This window comes from Leucoraja erinacea, chromosome 20, assembly GCF_028641065.1.
Source record: "Leucoraja erinacea ecotype New England chromosome 20, Leri_hhj_1, whole genome shotgun sequence".
NCBI classification, from domain to species: domain Eukaryota; kingdom Metazoa; phylum Chordata; class Chondrichthyes; order Rajiformes; family Rajidae; genus Leucoraja; species Leucoraja erinaceus.
The window spans coordinates 31,909,513-31,930,988 of record NC_073396.1 but is presented as its reverse complement, the minus strand read 5'-3'; the positions used below and the strand labels follow the sequence as shown (position 1 = coordinate 31,930,988).

At 44.2% G+C, this 21,476-nt stretch overlaps 1 protein-coding gene across 1 annotated transcript in view; it reads left to right on the top strand.

The window, feature by feature from the left end:
* Positions 1-231: 231 nt before the first annotated feature.
* Positions 232-21,476, top strand: part of rhbdl1 (rhomboid, veinlet-like 1 (Drosophila)) — a 286,461-nt gene continuing 265,216 nt past the window's right edge. Inside the window, exon 1 of the mRNA XM_055651799.1 lies at positions 232-691. Within this exon, the coding sequence (XP_055507774.1) occupies positions 491-691 (201 nt within the window). The 5' untranslated portion in view covers positions 232-490. The remainder of the gene's footprint in view (positions 692-21,476) is intronic.

Sequence of the window (21,476 nt, the reverse complement as noted above, 5' to 3'; positions counted from 1 at the left end):
ATTCTAATAATGAGGAGGTATATCTAACAAACAGGAAAGGTCACCAGATTTTCTCCTTGGATTTGCTTGGTGCAGAGACACTGAAAAGAGGAATAGGGGAATGAGAACATTTTTTTTTAATAATATTTTTTTTGGCAATTTTCTATAACTGGTTTTAAAATTAAAAAGCAGCATAATGCCCCAAATGTCATGGAAAATGCTGATGAAAAGTACTGCAGCTTGGATAGGGTTAATATTGAAGTCTTTAAGATGCTGTATATCTCTCCGTTTCTCTGCAGAGCAGCAGTGTGCCTGTAGGTCCCCGTATCAGTGCTGTAAGTGTAATTATGTTCGGGCAGGGCCCACCATCTTTCATCAGAGGGAGCTACTGAGGCAGCAGCTGTGTGAAAAATCCTACAGAGAACGTTCGAGCCATGTCATTCACTCTCAGTTTGTTTGGGCATGATTGGCTGCACCTCTTCTAGGAGCTTGTTGGCATTCTGTTGTGTAGATGTTGGATAGTGAAGGACACTGTGCAGAGAGGGCCTGGATCAAGATCGGTACTGCCTTGCAAGCTCTCCTCAGTGCCTGTGAGTGCTTGTGCTTCTATCTGAGTGCTGGGAGAGGCAGAGAATTCTTGCCTGGTGTGCGTGCAGCAAGCCCAAGGTTGTATATGGATAGGAGTTCTCTGCTTCAGCTCATACAGGAGCAGGTTAGTATATCTTTCGTCACTCTCCCAGACTTGGATCATCTTGTTCCAGAGTTCTCATCTTTCATTGCTGTGAAAGCCATCTCATATTAATGAATCACAAGCCACATTTTACATGGGTTTTTAAATTTTATCTGTCTGATTCAATAATGAGCTAATTTCATGGCAATGTGACCCTGGCGCTGAGGGGAGCGAATGCAAAAAATGTTGGAAAGCATGAGGCGACTTAGAAAAAATCAAAAGTGAAAAGAAAGTCGTGATCAAATTATTGTACTTTACCCAGAAGAGAAGGGGGGTAGGGGGGTGGGAAGAGGTGAGAGGTGGGGGGGATACAGAGAGAATTGATGTCCTGAATTAGAAGATGATGAAATGGAAAAGCACCTAAAAATTAAAAGTAAGGGAAAAGATCATTAATATGTGGATTAAAAACAAATTAAGGAGGGAATGTAAAATAAGGGCTGCAGCTGAGAATCAGAAGGAAGGAATCAGAAAGTGAAAACAAAATTGAATATCTGGTGAAGCAGCAGAATGAAGGATAAAATTTAGGACAGAAGACCGGCTTAATTGCAGAACCGCACTGGCCAAAGGTTGAGTACTCGCAAACTCTTCATGTTATTGTAGCTTTGTTCATTAATGAGGTTTTATTCAATTGTAAGATATACTCTTTATTAACCAAAGGGTAGAGTTTTAAGGCAATTAAACATAATTCAAGGCAAAACCTGGCTCTGCCTGCTACCATGATGTCAATTTCTTTTAACTTTTGCTTTTAAACTCTAAATTCCTGTACGTGACTGCACCTCTTTAATTGATCTTACCATCTTTGCAGTGCTTTATGTATTACTGTTTTACATTGCTTCCAGAAGAGGGCCACCACACCAATGGTAATTTAACAAAACATACAAATTACACTAAGTAAGCCACAAGTTAAGTGATTTTATGACCCTTTCAGGTGCGGATTAAAGTGTCAGGAATACTATGCTAAAAGATTCATTGATATAATGATAGCTGATCTTTGCTTACAAAAAATATATTCCATAAAATATTATGCTGGAAATAATCTTTTAAAAATAAATTTGTGGTTCATGTATCTTGCTTTATTTAATCACTGATGTTATACCTGATTCTATTTTTGAATGCCTGATTATGCATTGTACATGTTTTACAAGGGGCTGTCAATGTATGAAAGATGACTGACATGTCCCAGCCTGATATTTTTTCAGCAAGCTATTGCATAGGTGGGTAATTGTGGAATGTTTTATTCTGCAATCAGAGTTATATTCTGATAGAAATGCCTCTGTCAGAAAGCATGTGGAATAAGGAATAAAAGAGCCAACTGGCCAATTCTAGCTCTTCAGAATGGGGATGAATAAGAAGTGGTTTTGGTAAATTGGATCTCTGTATTATGTGAGCGAATGAGTTCTAATGTAGTCCAAGGAAAATTTGCACAAGTAGAGATTTTGGGAAATTACTTTGCTCGTTGAAATCGTCGGGAATGGGAATGTCAGGGCACTAACTTGGTTTGGTATAATTCTGGATAGCAATACTAAACGGAAAGTGACCGTTGGGATATTTATCACTTTTAATATTTATTCTCAGGACGTAAGCATCACGGGCAAGTCCAATATTGTCAGTTGTGCTTGTGGGAGTGGTGGTGACAACTATCATGAACCTCTGTAATCCATGTGGTATACACACATTGTTGTGTGCCTGGGAATTCCAGGATTTTGAACCAGCAACAATGATGGAACAGCAGCCTATATCCCACTAAGATGCTATATGACCGACAGATACTGATTATCCTTTTCCCATTATGATAGGTTTTGATCACTGGCTGAAATTGAAATAAGAAATGTTACATTGCACAAATTCCTACGTTGGTGCCATGGCACATCAAAATATCTCAATTATTTAAAAAACTGTCAAAAAATGGTATATCTGCCACTGCCTCTAACTCGTTACGCTTGAAGCATTCACCTGCAGTTCTGGGCCATATGACAGGAAGACAAAACATTTTACACAGTGAAATAGACACAAAATGGTGGAGTGCCTCAGTGGTTCAGGCAGCATGTCTGGAGGACATGTATAAGTGATGTTTTGGGTCAGGATCCTGTTTCGAACCGCAATGCCACCTGTACATGTTCTCCAGAAAGGTTGCCTGACCCACTGAGTAATTTGAGCACTCTGTGTCTTTTTTTGTAAACCAACATCTGCAATTCCTTGTATTTACAGTTGACACGGCGATGTTATTTCCAAGAGAATCCCAGATATGAGATTTATAGCTGTATACTCAAGGCAAATACATCATTTTATTAAACATAACAGCCCAGCAATTCTTCTGCACTGTGCTCAAATGCACGTGAAATGGACACAAACAGATTTTGACTTAAATTGCAAAATTCTGAGCGTGTGTGCTTTGCAAATATGTTCCACAACACATTCACTCTTTTCGATCCGTTATGCCCGTCCAATAACTGTCCAAAAAACTTCTCATGTTCGAAAATGCCTTTGACAGTGAGTATCCCATAAATTCGCCTTCTTTATTGATCATTTTCAATCTTCCATATTTTCAGGCGCAGTGAGAAAAAAAATCTCTTGACTTTTAATTGCAATATTGTGAGGATTCTTTGAAAGAAAAATATCCTGAGTCCATGTTTAGTTTATAATATTTGCAATGACAAAATAGAACCCGCCTTAAAAATTAAAAAGTTAAATATGCTGTGGGCTCCTGAATACGCTGCGCCAGATGCACATGTGTCCAAATTCAAAGGGAAATTTCAAGATGTAGGTCTGGTATTTTGGTCGCTCATTGTCTCTGCTGATATGTGGGTGGTGTTGAGGTTTAACACAAGCAAAATGGATGCAATTGTCAGGTGCAATTTTTGGATTATACCCATGGAGCACAGTCCTGCCTGACCAAATGCATTGATACCATTGCATAGCATATCTATCTGGTCATTAAAAAAACATGCATTTATTCTGAATTTTAGCAGGGGACGAAGAAACACCCCAATCTACATTTCAAAGGTGTTTTGAAAAGAAAGAATAGAGAGTGGAATCCTTAGCAGAGACATTTTTAGATAGTACGTAGGGAATATCTCACAAGCTGAACTAGACAAAGTAAAGGATAATTTTTTTACTCCTAATGGAAATGAGTAGGTGGATGCCAATTAAAAAAACAAAAACAAAGTTAAAGATATAGTTTAGTTTAGTTTAGAGATACAGCACGGAAACAGGCCCTTCGGCCAAACTGAGTTCACACCGACCAATGATCCCATGCATATTATCCACACTATCCTACACACACTATGGACAATTTACAGTTATACCGAGTATACAAACCCAAGCCCATTAACCGACAAACCTGCATGTCTTTGGAGTGTGGGAGGAAACCAAAGATCTCACACGAGAAAATCCGCGCGGTCACGGGGAGAACGTACAAACTCCATACAGTCAGCACCCGTAGTTGGGATTGAACCCGCGTCTCTGGAGCTGCAAGCTCTGTAAGGCAGCAACTCTACCACCGTGTTGCAGGTACGGTTTAAAGGACTATTTGTTAAAATTGAAATCAAATGAAAGGAAGGTTTTCGAGGGCCAGGGAGCAAATGCCCTGTATGCCAATTTGGTCAGAATGGACAGGATGGGCCGAATGGTCTGTTTCTGCACATTGTGACTCTTTTCAATGTAGCTCTTTGACATAATCACTCTAATTGATCTGTATGGAACAAGAAGGCCACGAGAATCTTGGTTCACAATAAATTGAAACTGTTCTAATAAGTGTGGGATGGTAGTGAGGGTTAGGTTTTGAATGGGTCAAAATTAAACAGATATAATGCTGATCATGCTTTATAAATTAGTATGTGATGTTAATGTTTAATTCTGATCTGTAGAATGATCGCAAGGGATATTGCACTTCTAAAGAATGTAGAAACTTGGGTAGCCAGAATGACGGAGGGAATGGAAAGTGGTAAATTGAACATGTTGCTTGAAAAGTGTTTGTGAGAGGTTTTATCATTATCTACTTTGGGGATTCTAAGGGGATAACATAAACTAAGTGATGCTGAATTCTTTCACCTTATCCGGAATAGTGGAATCAGAATGCTTTTTGCCTGCTGTTAATGGGGTATTGATCGTCTCAGAAAGGAATGAATAGCTTTACCACCCAATAGTTTTAATGCAGCCGACACCACGGGAATCAGAGTCTTAAGGCATGAGTAGAACCCGGTATTATTTTAAGAATGAAGTAATCGTAGTCTACTCAGAACTCCGTTTATGATAGAAGAGGTGAGATCCTCCCAAATCAAACATGAGGCACAAGAGACTGCAGGTACTGGAATCTTGAGCAACAAACAAACTACTTGGGGAAGTCAATGGTTGAGGCAGAATCTGTAGAGGGAAATGCAATGATGACTTTTCGGGGTCGGGACCTTCTTTGCACAGGTGAAGAAGTTCCTCCAGCAGTTTGGTTCATTGCTCTAAAACGGAATAATTTGGTTGGATTCTTGATACAGAAGACCTTGAGTCACTGTAGCTCTCTGTGTTAATTGTGATTGTGACAGCAGCTTATCTGGCAACTCCTGATAACGGAGATTGATGGAGATAATGAAGGTACATTGCGACACCTATTGTGTAAGTGTCTTCCTTTCGAAGGACCAAGTTCCCTATGGTAACATTGGACAGAGACGACACTAGTTTAATTGAAATCAAAATCAGTTTAATATCTTTAAGAAAATAATATCTTAAAATGAAATATCCAAGTTGGTTATATAGTGCGGTGAATGCATGTTTGGGAGGGAGAAGTAACTTTGGATCTATGGTTCTCAAAGCTTCCTATTACTGTGGGGTTCCTATACCTCATGTCTTGCATTGCAATGCAGTTGTTAGAGATTTATTTCCACATTCAGTCAACAATTTTAATATTTATTATACCATTCTACAGCTCATAAGTAAATGGCAGGACATTTAGTGGACTTTGACCTTTCCTGTTGTCTCACAATTCCTATGTTCTGAATCTACAAAGGCAATGGTTTTGGAAGTAGGAGAAGATAGAGAAGCAGAAGTGCCGAGAAATTGGATTTCATCTTTGTCGTTGGTCGAAAACATTGCAGTGTGTTGCGCTGGTATTAAAGTTGAGGACCCTTCCCCCCCACCCAGAAGAAAATGGCTGAAAATAAATTACAATAGGAGTGGACATGTTTCCACCCAAAAATATATGCATTCAGTTGTGGTCAGTCGGGGGTTGCCGGGGAGTACGCCCAGTTTATTGCAGCTGCTACTACTTGTTGCACAACAATCAGAGAAAAGCTTCAAGTGCCTGTCCCACTTGGGCGTCATTGCGCCTCATTTACGTGTCATGTAGAAAATTGGTCGACACGTGGGGGGCGCGTGGGTGACGCACGCATAGCGTATGGTGAGGCGTGGAATCGCATATAGCGGCGTGCGGTATTGCGCGGCGCTCTAGGATTTCATAGTGTACCGAAATCCTCGAGTGCCACCTGCATGACGTATCGCTTACGCACGCTGACGCATTGGCTACGCACGCTGTATCGCGTGGTGATGCATGGGTACGTCACTGTGCGTCAACGTCCTTAAACATGCGATGCCGCGCGCCGCCCATATGCCATCGGCCCACCTTATATGCGTCATGTAACCTCTAACCTCGTCCACACAGACCTCTTCCTGGGTTTCTTGCTAGCCTTTCTTTTCGTACTCCTGCCTGGCTGATCTGTAAGTATGAGGGCTGCTGCTAACAGAAGTCTCTGTTGTTGCTGTAGCAATAAAATCTGTAGTTCTTCCACGATGGTCATGATGCAGAATAGAGAGGCAGGGCATTCTAATGACGTCACACGCACCAGACGGCTGTGCTGCCGCATGATGATGCGTGATTTGCGTGCGACCATCGTGCGTCAGTCACTACCGGCCTGTCGCGTAAATGACATGCAAAATGACGCCCAAGTGACACAGGCCCTTCAGCCCTTCAAAGCACAGACTGTCTTCACAGAGCCAAATACCAACTACACAGGCAATGGCTGTCATAGACGGGTGAAAGGCTGGAGAAGCCAAGGGTAAAGTGCCTCGGTTCTCTGAGAGAAGGATCTGCTGAATGAGATAGACCTCTGGAGAACGAATCCAGATGCAAAGAGGTAGCACTGGAACAAAATGTGATGACATCATCGTCAAAGTGACCTCAACATCCGATAATTATCTATATTACTAAAAGTAAGATCTTGACTGCCTTTGACTCACTGCGATGTGATTTCTGAGAGAACGCCGCCACTTACGGCAGTCATTTTTGGCCACCTCGCTCAGAGCCCCTCTCCGTCGGACTGGACTGGTCCGGAGGATTTTTCCCATCGATGAAAAATCAGAGAGATATTAATGCTTTAAAAAAAATTGCCATTCTCTCTGCTGCCCCTGCTGGTGGGAGGGGAGAGGGACTATAAAACCCAGAAGTGGTGTGCCTCACTCAGTCTCTGCAAGATGGAGGAAACGAGAGGGTCACGTCTCTCTGAGCTCTGAATAACACTGAACACATGTCTACTCAACTGTGAGTGCCCTTAATGTGATTTGAAAATGAAAATATGGTTGCTTTGAAAGGCTGCACTGCAGAAAAATGGCTTTTGTAGGTGGTGGTAACTGCTTTGAAAGGCTGCACTGCAAAAACAAACGGCTGTTGTTGGTTGTGGTAACTGCTTTGAGAAGTTGCACGGCAAAAAAAATGGCTGTTGTTGGTGATAACTTGACAACTTCCTATTTGCACTGAATATTGATTTTAGATAAAACACTACCGCTTACGGCTGTGAATTTTGGCCATCTTACTCAGTTCCTCACCACTCATCAGGTGCAGAGGATTCTTCCCATCAATGAAAAATAAAAGTGTTATTAGTGTTCAACAAAATGTTGTGTGATTCTCTCCTGTCAATCACGCGATGAAGGCCACGCCCCTTCCAGTTGGAGGGGGAGGGATTATAAAACCCGTAAGTGTGGGTGTGGCTCAGTCTCTGCAAGACGGGGGAGAGAGAGGTCACGACTGTCTGAGCTGTGAATCAACTGAACACACTGAATGTCTCCTGAGCTGTGGTGTTTATGTGGTGTTTTGTGTTGATTTATAGTGGTTTTATGGTGGTTTCACCCTACTTGAAATGGTTTGAAACTGCAATTGAATGTGGTGGCCTTGCACCCTGCTTGAAGTGGCATGAACGTGCACTTGAATTTGGTGGCCTTGCACCCTGCTTGAAGCGGCTTGATGGAATTTCAAGGAATAGCCATGTCAACTGCCAGCCCACCAGCTGTTAGTGAGCTGCCAGCACATCAGGCTTGAGTGACAATCTATTTGACCCACAATGTCCATACTAACCAGCCCCTTCAGCCCACAGTACCCATACTAGCATTCCAGAAAGCCCCGCCCCCCACTGGCTACCAATATTGGAATTGGTGTAGAGGTGGAATATTGCGTTGGGGGACCAGTCCTCCCGTGTGAACATGGGACCCAACGGGTCCCACTTAGTCTAGTATGAACTATATGTAGATAGACAAATCTCCTGGGCCTGATCAGATATATCCAAGGACACTGTGAGAAGCTAGAGAGGAAATTGTGGGAGCCCTGGCTGAGATTTATGAGTCGTCATTAAATACAGGAGAGATACCGGAAGACTGGAGGGTGGCGAATGGTGTATTTTTGCTCTATTTGTTACACAAATTGCTTTATTTAATAAGGGCTGCGGGGTGAAGGCTGGGAACTATAGGCCAGTGATTTTAATATCTGCGGTTGGGAAGTTACTAGAGAGTATTCTGAGGGATAGGATGAACACGCATTTAGATGGACAAGGGCTAATTACGGATAGTCAGCATGGTTTTGTATGTGAGAGGTCGTGTCTCAGGAATTTAGAGTTTTTTGACCAAAGAGGTTGATGAAAGCAGAGCTGTAGATGTTATATATATGGATTTCAGCAAGGCATTCGACCAGGTTCCACATTATAGGCTGCTCTGGAAGGTTAGATCCCATGCGATCCAAGGAGATATAGCTCAATGGATAGAAAATTGGCTTAATGGAAGGAATCAGAGGGTGATGGCGTAAGGTTGCTTTTTGGACTGAAGACCTGTGACTAGTGGTGTGCTTTAAGGTTCAGTGTTGAGCACATTGCAGTTTGTCATCGATTATCAATGGTTGGATGAGAATGTTCATGGCAAGTTTGCAGATGATACAAAAGTGGGTGGTGTTGCAGATAGTGAAGATGGTTGTAAAAAATTGCAGCAGAATCGTTTGGCCAGGTGGGGTGAGGAATGGTTGATGGAATTTAATACTGAAAAATGTGAGGTGTTGCATTTTGGGGAGACTAACATTGGCAGGACCTACACAGTGAATGGTATGGCTCTGGGGAGTGTCGGAGAGCAGAGGGATCCAGGAGTGCAGGTACATAGTTCGTTGAAAGTGCCACCACAGGTAGATAGAGTGATCAAAAAGCACATTGGCTTTCATCAGTCAGTATTGAGTATAGAAATTAGGAGGTCATGCTGCAGTTACATAAGACATTGGTGAGGCCACATTTATATTATTGTGTTCAGTTCTGGGCACCATGTTATGGGAAAGATGTTGTCACGTTTGAAAGGGTGCAGAGAAGATATATGTTGCCAGGTTTCAAGGGAGAGCTAGAGCAGGCTAGGACAGGCTAGAGCGCAGGAGGGTGAGGGGTGATTTTATATGAGGTACACAAAATTGTGAGAGGAATAGATTGGGTAGATGCACAGAGACTCTTGCCGAGAGTAGGGGAATCGAGAACCAGAGGACATAACTTTAAGGTGAGGGGGGAAAGATTTAATAGGAACCTGCGGGGTAACTTTTTCACACAGAGGGTAGTGAGTGTTTGGAATGAGCTGCTTGAGGAGGTTGTTGAGGCAGGTAGTATCGCAACGTTTAAGAAACATTTGGACAGGTAGATGGAAAGGACAGGTTGAGAAGGATATGGGCCAAACGCAGGCAGGTGGGACTAGCATAGATGGCACATGTTGGTCGGTGTGGGCAAGTCTATACTGTGGGACTCTATAACTCTAATTACTAGTCACCAACTAATCTTCTCTTACTTTGTTCTCGCCCTCTTGGTCACAGCATTTTCCCTCTTCCTCGCATGCAGAAAAAACACAGAGACACCCATTAAATGAGTTTCTCAGTCGCTAAATTTTCCATACAAAATACTATTCTTGTGTGAGCAAATTGGGAAGTGTGTGAGGTGTCTTCAGTGAGTTATGAAGCTGCCTTTTCAAACATCTCATTGTGATTTGAGAGGGTTTTTAAATGGCATTTAAGTGCGATGAGCTATGACCCTGTTTTATTGTCACTGCCAAAAAAACTGTTTTGAAACTGGGAATTCCATTTTATGTTGAAAGGCTTCAAATGTGAGTTGCATGATAATTGATGTCATTGGATGTCATCTGATGCTCGGAAAAGTTTAGACATAGAAGCATGGATTCTGACTAGAATCAAAGTATTTATAATATTGTGCGCTGTTCTGCTCACCAGTGGGGAAGATGTGATTACGTTGGGTGAGGTGCAGAAAAATATCACAAAGAAATTGCCAGGACTGCAGGGCTTGGATTAAAAGAAGAGACTCAAATGCCCTTTTCCCAGGGCAGTGGAGCCTAAAATTAGAGGACGTACATTTAAGCTGAGATGGGAAAGTTTTAAAAGGGACATGAGGGTCTAGTTTTTAACACAGAGAGTGGTGGATATATGGAACAGGCTGCCAGTGAAAGTGGTAGAGGCAGATATGATTACAATGTTTTTAAAGAGATTTAGATGGATGCATGGATAGGAAAGATTTAGAGGAATACTAGACTAAGTGAAAATCATGGAATGTTCATGCCATTTTTACGCAACTTCACATGGCTGAGGTCCTCCATGCTTTAATGCCTAAGGTGCAGGTAGAACACAGAAGAAATATCACAGAAGATTATGAAGTAACACTGATCTAGCATGAATGAAGAAGACCGCACATTTTGGATTATTCACTTTTGGAATGGGTGACGTTTCGCGTCGAGTCCCTTCTTCAGACTGTAGAAGGGTCTCGACCTGAAACGTCACCCATTTCATCTCCCCAGAGATGCTGCCTGGCCCGCTGAGTTACTCCAGTTTTTTGTGTCTATCTTCCTTCTTAAGTATGCTCCTCATTTCTTGAATCTTTAATCTTACTCAGAGTCCCCCTCCGCTGCGCAGGAAAAGATGATTTTTCCCATCGATGAAAAATAAAAGAGTTATTAGTGTTTAAAAATGGTTGAGATTCTCTCTCCTGAAGGCCACGCCCCTTCCAGAGGGACTATTAACCCGGAAGTGTTGAGTGCCTCAGTCAGTCTCTGCAAGATGGGAGAGCGTCTCTAGGTCTGAGCAGTGAATAACACTGAACACATGTCTACTGAACAGCGAATGGTTTTACTGACCTGTCAGTGCCCTTAATGTCGTTTGAAAATACCGTTTGGAAATGCTAAAGCTGTGTTGCCTTTGGTTTGGAAATGCTAAAGCTGTGTTGCCTTTGGTTTGGAAATGCTAAAGCAGTGTTGCCTAATTAAAGTTGCCTTGCCCAATTAAAGTTGCCTTGCCTAATTAAAGTTGCCTTGCCTAATTAAAGTTGCCTTGCCTATTATATAATTAAAAGTCTAATCTTGACCTCTTACTGTTTGCGCTTAAGATTGATTTTAGAAAAATCGCTACCACGTACGGCTGTGATTTTTGGCCATCTTACTCAGAGTCCCCCTCTGCTCATCAGGTGCCGAGGAATTTTCCCATCGATGAAAAATAAAAGAGTTATTAGTGTTTAATAAATGTTGAGATTCTCTCTCCTGTCAATCACGCCATGAAGGCCAAGCCCCTTCTGATGGGAGGGGGGAGGAACTATAAAACCCAGAAGTGTGGGCGTGGCTCAGTCTCTGCAAGATGGAGGAGGGAGAGGTCACGACTCGCTGTCTTTAGTGGCCTTTAACCCTGCTTGAAATGGTACAAAACTGCACTTGAATTTGGTGGCCTTGCACCCTGCTTGAAATGCAATTTCAAGGAATAGCCGTGAGTCAACTGCCAGCCCACCAGCCGTGAGTGAGTGAGCTGCCAGCACAACAGGCTTGAGTGACTGAGCCGCCAGCCCAAGAATCCATTTGGCCCACAATATCCATACTAGCCCTCTGGAAACCAGTCCCTTCAGCCCACAACACCCATACTAGCGATCCAGAACCCCCATATTGGAATTGGTGGAGAGGTGGAAAATTGCGTTGGGGGACCAGCCCTCCCGTGTGATGCACCCATGTTTCAGCCACTCACGCAAAACTGAGCTCATTGCATGTTAAGTGGGTCCTGCCTAAATTACTGAGCAAAATAGAAAACAATATTATTTCTCATCTTTAACTTCAGAAACAAACTAAAATGTTAATACGGAATGACGAAAAACACACCAAAAAAATTGGTGATGAATCCTGCTATTGATTTTGAATGATTATTTTCGGCCCATTCAGAGACCTCTAAATGCTACTTAATTTTTTCTCAGTTAACAAGCTCCCATTCCAAGAGTCAGAAGCTTTCCAAAAATGATATATATGTATATATTTTGCTGCTTTGTCCATCTTGAGGCAGTAGTAAGTGCTCTCATTATTGTATGCACTTTTTATTGTAGGAAGTACAATGGCCCCAATTTAAATCTTAATGGATACGTTGGCAGTCAAGGAAATTATCTTTCATAAAATTACCCTGTTCCATGTACACCTGTTATTCATGTAAAATAGATCAAAGTCCTTGCATTTTATTTATGTAGGTAAAGTCACCAATGTGTGGATATGAAATGGGAGCTATGTTCAGCAAAATACATTCATTCTAACCTACCAGGAAAGTTGAGGTTAATAAATTTGAATAAAAAAACTGCACCAATTCACCACTGAAGCTGGAGCTGTATAGATCTGTATATAGATTGTGTGTGGACGTGGCGTCGAAGGACGAGAAGCCGAAGCAAAGAAGTGGAAGCCAAATAACCGTCTGGAAACGAAACCGAAACGCCAAATAACCGAAAACGTACGAAGCGAAAACGGCAACTAATCGAAAGGGCAGGACACCTAAAAGAAAACTAACCTAAAGGGTGGGACGCCTATAAGCAAACTCACCGAAAGGCCGCTCTGCCGAAACGCCAACTCACCGAATAGCCGCTCTGCCGAAACGCCAACTCACCGAATAGCCGCTCTGCCGAAAAGTCAAATAACGGACATGATGTTTCCGGGTGGCGGGACTTGTCAGCGATTGGTCCAGCCCCCCGCGTCCATCGCATCACTGGCCGGTGGAGACGGGAGGGCGTGGGTCATTTTCCCACACAAGCCACAGGTGACTGGGCACTCTGAACCCGACCACCAAGTTGTAAGCGGCCGAAGGAGCGCATCCCTCGAGGCAGCCCCCTCGCTCCCACGGCCACGGCCTCTCTCCACTTTGTATCCCCGTGTGGCCACACTGTGACGGGCTGTGTGTTGGCAGCGCCGGGTGGAGCAGAGATGTGGGACAGGCTGGTCCCTCTGCCCACCCAGAGTCACTGACCGCGATGCACCGCCATCACCCCCCTAACACCCATACCGAGTGATTCACCCCCCCACCCCGGACACGGGGACAGCTGGTTCGGGGCATTGGCAGCCTAGTAAATCGCTTTTACAACATGGGGATGGGGAGGGGGACACAAATTATCTGGCGGGCCGATGACAAGTGTGCATGACAACGAACAATTTTATCTCCTCCCCCCCCCCCCCCCCCCCCCCCCCCCCTTGACAACCCACGTCCACCCGCGACAAGGTACGACCCTGTCGGCGACAACTGAAGACAATTGAAGACAATTCAGTCGCTGGTACCTGTCGCCGGTTGACGTAGGTTGACGTCGGTAGTCGCCAATGGAATTCACCGAAGTCAGCACCAGTGCCAATCTACATCACCTGGTGACAACCTACGAGAGCACCTACAGGAGAAGTCAAGCTACGCTCATTGGTGTCAAACCCACTGTCAGTGAAAAATTTTGAACATGTTGAAAATCCAGCGGCGACCAGAAAGGCGACTGAGGAGACTACTGACGACCACACAGGCGACACCCCGGCAACCATGTGGCAACAGCCTAGTCACCTGTAGTCGCATAAAAAATAGCCTAATAGGACAGGCCCTTAACACTGATTACTAAATGCTAGACCCCTCTTTGCTGCATGTTTAATATGAATCACATAAGGAGGTTAAGTGCAAAGCTAACCATGGCATGCATCACTTCACAATTTGAGGGGTCTTTTGCTCACTACATACTTGACTGACTTGTACATTAATAGCGACATGCATCATTTACGCAGCGTTATTCTGAACATTTCAGCATGGTCAAAGGGTAAACCTTCCCCATGCTGGTCCGAAACTAAACTAAAAACTAAGCTTCTGTGAAAGAAACTTGGCTCCAAACACGCCCTAAAATACTTTATAAATCCCACCCACAATATAACGGGCTGTCTAAAATTTAAAGACACACGCCATCATCAATGAGACACAAAACAATCCAAATGGCCACTACACGCTGTGATCTTATTAAATTGCTGAACAAATGCAAGTGATTTACTCCCTTCTTTCACTTCTTGGGTTCTCATATAATCACCTTTCCATTCCATTAGGAGAGTATTCCAAATGACCTTTTGAGTTAAGCTCTCCTTCTTCATACCACATTCATTTATCTGGGGAACATCCTACTTACATTTTTTAAAAATCCATGATTCCTGTCATTGGGGAAAAGCGAAAGGTGGTTGTGTCTGCCTCGTGGGAGGATCCTATGTTGCTTCTCATTGTAGCGGACTTGTCCAACTCCTGGTCTCTACACCAGGGACATCTAACAGTGATGGGTTAGTCCTCCTAAATCCCAAGAGAATTCACCTCTATCATTACGACTGTGGTCTACATCCCACCTCAGGCAGATGTTCGGCAAGCACTGGAGAAGGTGCACGCTGTGGTCGGCAAATGGCAGACAGCGTGCCAATGCCTTTCTCATTGCAGCCGCAGACTTCAACAAGGCTAGTCATCTCCGAACTAGCACAAGCACATGTCCAGATCAAATGCTCGTGACCATTACTACTCCAACATCAAAGATGCCAATCGCACCAACCTTTTGCCCTCACGTTAGGATGTGAGACCACCTGGCTGTGCTCCTTCCTGCATATAGGCAATGACTGAAGAGGACACCTCCAGCGATCAGGACTTCACAAAGATGGTCGGAGAGACAGAGAATGACTCCGCCACTCCATCAGTAGACTGGGTGAGCTTCAAGGATTCGGAAACGGAACTGAATGAATATACCACAGTTGTTACCAAACAAGGGTCTCGACCCGAAACGTCACCCGTTCCTCTTCTCCAGAGATGCTGTCTGTCCCTCTGTCCCTCTAGCTTTTTGTGTCTACCTTTGATATGGATATGTATGGAGGGGTGTGTTCCTAAGAAGGCCATCTTCATCCAGAAGCCTTGAATGAATCAGGAGGTCCATCATTTACTGAGGACCAGATCTCAGGCGATAAAGGCTGGCGATGAGGGTTCATTTGGGAAGGTAAGGTATGACCTTGATAAGGCCATCACAAAGACAAAAATATATTTTGCTCTAACCTGGAGGATGAGATGGATGTCAGGTCTTGCACACTGTCACTTCCTACTAGGTAAAAACAAGTGTCAAGTCAAGTCAAGTTTATTCGTCACATACACATACGAGATGTGCAGTGAAATGAAAAGTGGCAATGCTCACGGATTGTGCAAAAGAAACAAACAAACAAACAAACTACAAACAGAATGGACCAGAATCACATATTCACATATTACATATTTGTAATTAGCTCAAGCAACAGCAAAGCATCATTCCCGGACAAGCATCTGCAGTTTCTTGTGTCTTGCTCTCAATGCTCTCAATGTTCACTTTGAAAGGGAGAAGACTGGTGTTCCTTCTCAGGTACCCGTAGCCCCAGTTACATTATAATCACAGTCACTGATGCCATTGTCAAAAGATCCTTCATTGGGTGAACACTCGGAAAGCGATTGGCCCTGACGTAGTCCCTGGTCCTAGTTTTGATACCTGCGTGGACCAACTGGCTGGAGTTTTTGCAGATATCTTCAAACCTCACAGCTAAAGTCTGAGCTTCTCACCTGCTTTAAAAGGGCATCAATAATACCGATGCCCCAAGAGGAATAAGGTGGCATGACACAATGACCACCGATTGGTGGCACTAACGATCGTGGTGATCAATTGTTTTGATCGGGTGGTTATGACGCATATCATCTCGTACCTTAGTAAGGACCGGGACCCATTACAATTTGCCTACTGCCACAATAAGTCAAGAGAAGATGTGATCTCACTAGCTGCCCACTATACGTGAGACCACTTGGACAATAAGAACACCCACGTCAGGTATGTTGTTCATCGACTACAGCATGGCATTCAACACCATCCTCCCCTCCAAACTTATCATCAAACTCGGAGAATAGAGTTTCTGATCATTCCTCTGTAATTAGATCCACGACTTCCACATAACAGGCCCCAATCAATACGAATTAGTAACAGTATTTCCGTCTTGGTAACCAGCCGCACTGGAGCACCTCGGGGCTGTGAGCTCAGTCCCCTGTTCTGCTCTCTCGACACCAAGGACCATGTAGCCAGGCACAGTTCCAACACCATCCTTTAATTTGTTGATGATACCACTGCTGTTGGACAAATAACGGGTAATGATGAGTCAGAGTATCAGAAGGATATTGAAAATCTGGTGGCAGAGCAGTAGTCATGCTCACAAGATCAAGGACCTGATTGTTGACTTCAGGATGGAAAGCCAAGGATCCATCGACATGTCTCCATCGACAGGGCAATGATGGAGAGAGTCGACAGCTTCAAGTTCTTGGGTGTGCGTATCTCTGCAGATCTGTCCAAGGCCCAGCACATTGATGCAATCACAATCACATCAGTGTCTCTGCTTTCTGAGAAGATTGAGGAGATTTTGAATGGCGGAGATACAGCAGAGTTACAGTCAGGAGCTTTACCGACTGGTTGCATCGCGGCCCCGTTTGGTGACTTGAACTCCCAGGGAGGAAGGAGATTACAAAGACACTTCTCGGTCCATTGCAGGTACATACCTCTCCACTGTCAAAGGGATCTACAGGAGGGGCTGTTTCAAAAAGGCAGCTTTTATCATCAAAGACCCATACCAGCCTGGCCAAGCTCTCATTTCGTCCTACCAGTGGGAAGAAGGTACAGGAGCCTGAAAACCATGAGCACCATATTTAAGAACAGCTTCTTCCTAACAATCATCAAGTCTTTGAACACTATACAACAATAACCTCAGCAGCTATGAGCTTCTATGGAATATCTTTCATTGCACTAAGGACTTCGTTTTTTTTTGCATCAGTATGATGGTTAATAATTTATTGAATTTTGAAAAATTATTAGGTATTTTCTGTGTAAATTACATTTATGAACCTGTTAAGCTGCTGCAAGCAAGTATTTTACTTCGGAGTCACGTGAGTGACTATGTGAAGACCTCGCCAGCATGCATGCGCGACATAGCGTCTCACGCAGTGCAACAGCGACGGACGGGAGTACGAGCTCTCCCGCAAAAAGTTTAAAAACGGGACGTCCAGGTAAGTAAACTTACTCTGAGGTCGTGTTTTTGAAACCCTTGTTCTGCTTTACTTCAACAGGAACATGAACAAGTGAAAACAACCAAGGAAGGTCCTATCCCATTGAGGTCCAAACGAAATGTCGTTTCTGCAGCCATACATTACAAAACGAAAAAGACCCGAGACACAACACAATTTACACATACATCCATCACATCGCTGTGATGGAAGGCGAGAAAACTGGCTCTCACCTGGACTGCACACGCTGCGGTCCTCAGTCATCGACAACATTTCCGAGCCAAGCCCAGCGCTGCTAGCACAGCTCGAACAACCGCAGCGGGCTGGAGACAAGGCAAAACAGAAGTCGGACTGGCCGGTTTACTCGGATGAGTCCGGCGCGGAAGACTCACCGCCCGAGAGCGGCAAAGGTGGCCGTTTGAGCCGTATGGAAAGGCTCATGGAGCAAATGCTCCAGCAAGACTTGCTCCGGGAGATGGGGCAAGCTCGCCAAGGGAGCACAAGCACTCCCGCTCCAGTGCACTATCAAGCACTGGCCATCGCATCACCCTCAGCAGAGGGGAGCGGTGGCAACCAGGACTGAGCTGGTCAAGAACAGGGGTCACTGGCTGAAGAACCCGGGAGTATGCTGGGGGTACAGGATCAAGAAGAGCTGCTGGGAGTGGTGAACTGCTACGCGGCAACACCGCGAGTGGGACGACCGTTCAGCCTAAACTGGCGGCCAGTATTGACTACCTGTCCTTTAAACCACTCCAAGAACAGATAGTCAATGAGGCGTTGGACCTTTACACGCCTCCCGAAAATTGCATTTCGCTCAATGTGCCTGCCGTTAATAGGTAAATCTGGGGGTACATTGGGCAGGGTATCAGAACCCAAGAACTCAAATTGCAAAAAATATTGAACCTCCTGACGTCGGCCATCACTTCATATGCTCGTTCCGTGGACGGGGTTGACATGACAACAAACCAACAGGACACCCTGGTTCTACTGTGCAACGCACAGCATGAGATCAACAACCTCCGGAAGGAGGCCATAAGACCTGCCCTCAAGCCAAAATTTGCAGGACTGTGTAGAACGCCGACCTCAGAACCACAGATCCTGCTATTTGGCAAAGACTTACCAAAGCAAGTCAAAGATCTGGATGAAGAATCCAACTGCGCATCGGTCAGCATGAGGGGGCAGGTCCCGGAACAGAGGGGTCGTGCACAGGACTGACAAGAGGGTCACCGGGAGTATATGCTGGGGTTACAGGATCAGGAAGAGCTGCTGGAGTGGTGAACCGCTACGCGGCAACACCGCGAGCAGGATGGCCGTTACAGCCTAAACTGGCGGCCAGCATTGACTACCTGTCCTTTAAACCAAGAACAGATAGTCAATGAGGCGTTGGACCTTTACACGCCTCCCGAAAATTGCATTTTGCTCAATGTGCCTGCCGTTAATAGTTAAATCTGGGGGTACATTGGGCAGGGTATCAGAACCCAAGAGCTCAAATTGCAAAAAATATTGAAGCTCCTGACGTCGGCCATCACTTCATATGCTCGTTCCGTGGACGGGGTTGACATGACAACAAACCAACAGGACACCCTAGTTCTACTGTGCAACACACAGCATGAGATCAACAACCTCCGGAAGGAGGCCATAAGACCTGCCCTTAACCCAAAATTTGCAGGACTGTTTAGAACGCCGACCTCAGAACCACAGATCCTGCTATTTGGCAAAGACTTACCAAAGCAAGTCAAAGATCTGGATGAAGAATCCAAGGCATTCGGTCTCATGAGGGCAGGTCCTGGAATGAGGAAAACCACGCAACCCAGACAGCAGTACCCCTACGCATCCACCAGTAGGCGTCTACTTCATGGTACTGGTGAAAGCTCGGGGCCCGCATACCATCCCCGGAAGTCTTTTTTAGGACAGGGCCCAGAGCGGGCCCCATGGAAAATGCCCACCCCCCAACAGCACCACCCCGACAGACAAGGAACCAGAAACCGAAGAAGTGAACACTCCACCAATAACAATGGAGGTAGGTGGGTCTGGTACATAAAAGGTGGGGGGATTGTGCTAACAGGGGGGAGACTACACCAGTTTTTGGAATCATGGAGGACTATCACACTTGATAATTATATACTAAAAAGTATTCAAGGATATAAAATTTATTCAAGAAAACATGCCACCAGTTCAGCATGCACCCCAGAGGGGTTTTACCCTCTCACTAAAAGAAAAACGTGAGGGACAAGCAGAACTGGTCAGGTTACATACAAAGGGAATCATAGAGAAATCTAAACATGAACCTTTGGAATTCGTATCAAATATATTTACTAAAACCAAAAAAGATGGTGGATGTCGCATCATCATTGACTTAACCACATTGAATACTTGTGTTAGGTATATATACTTTAAAATGGAAACATTTGTGACTGCCAAACAATTGATTTCCAAAGGATACTTTATGGCAAGCATCGACTTAAAAGATGCATACTATTCAGTACCCATTCATAAGGATCATCGTAGATACCTAAAATATAACTGGATGGGGCAACAATGGCAGTACAAATCATTGCCTAATGGTCTAACATCAGCCCCAAGACTGTTAACCAAGATATTAAAACCAGCCCTGGCAATATTAAGAAACCAAAAACATATTGTCATGGCATATCTTGATGATATTTTGATAATAGGCAAAACCATGGAATTAGCTAATTCAGCAGTATTAGCTACTAAACATTTATTTGAAACCTTGGGCTTTGTCATACATCCAGATAAATCTAAGTTGACGCCATCCACAACTATGGACTATCTGGGATTCACAATTAACTCAGTCCACATGTCTGCAACGTTGCCAAAAGAAAAATCAGCAGAATTGGCACAAACCTGTAACAAATTAATGGTTAACAATCAACCAACCATTCGACAAGTGGCAAGAGTAATTGGGAAATTAGTAGCAGCATTTCCAGCTACCCAGTTTGGACCTTTGCATTATCAAAACTTACAAAGAGCAAAGATGCAAGCGTTAAAACAACATGCAGGTCATATTGACCGAACCATGACATTACCCATCGAAGCTATATCAGAGTTACAATGGTGGAAAGAGAACATTTGGCATAGTTCCAGTCCCATCATTATCAATAACCCAACATTAACAATACAAACAGATGCCAGTGCTCAAGGCTGGGGAGCAACTAATACCATATCCAGTACAGGTGGTAGATGGACAAATCTAGAATCATCACTACTACAGACACTGGGCATAAACTATTTGGAAATGTCGGGTGCGTTCTATGGGTTAAAAGCATATTGTTCAAATATGCACCATTTGCATGTTCGTTTACAGATTGACAATACCACAGTGGTGGCCTATATTAACCATATGGGCGGGATCAAATCGATATCATGTGATAATTTGGTCAACACAATCTGGCAATGGTGTGTCGACAAACATATTTGGCTATCAGCAACTTACCTACCAGGTAAGCTAAATACAGTGGCAGACACCAGGCCACGCAAGTTCAATGATAACTCCGAATGGATGTTAAACCCCAAAGTATTTGCTGAAATTACAAAGCAATATGGAACGCCAGATATTGATCTCTTTGCATCCCGACTGAATCACCAAGTACCGATGTCGCTTGGGAACCAGACCCTGAGGCAGCGGCGATGGATGCATTCTCGCTGAACTGGGGAAACTATATTTTCTATGCTTTTCCCCCTTCTGCCTCATCAGTCGGGTACTACGCAAAATACAGATGGACTCTGCTTCAGGCGTTTTGATAGTACCCGACTGGCCTACACAGCCATGGTTCCCAGTGGTCCTTGACAGGGTCATTGAACCACCCATGACTATTCCCAGCGGACCAGATCTACTGATCCACCCTGTATCAGGCGAAAGTCACCCATGCCATGACAGAATAAACCTACTGGGTTGCAGATTCTAAAAAGACCTTTGCTGGACCTGGGATTGTCAAATAGGACCATGGACACGATGACAGCAACTCACCGACTTTCCACCAAGAAACAATATCTCTCCAGTATCAGAAAATGGGAAACATACTGCTCGAGAACAGGGACAACCTACAGATCAACTACCATAACAAATGTACTGGAGTTCCTGTCCAGCCTTCACCACGATGAAGGTCTGAGCTATAGCACTATCAATTGTGCTAG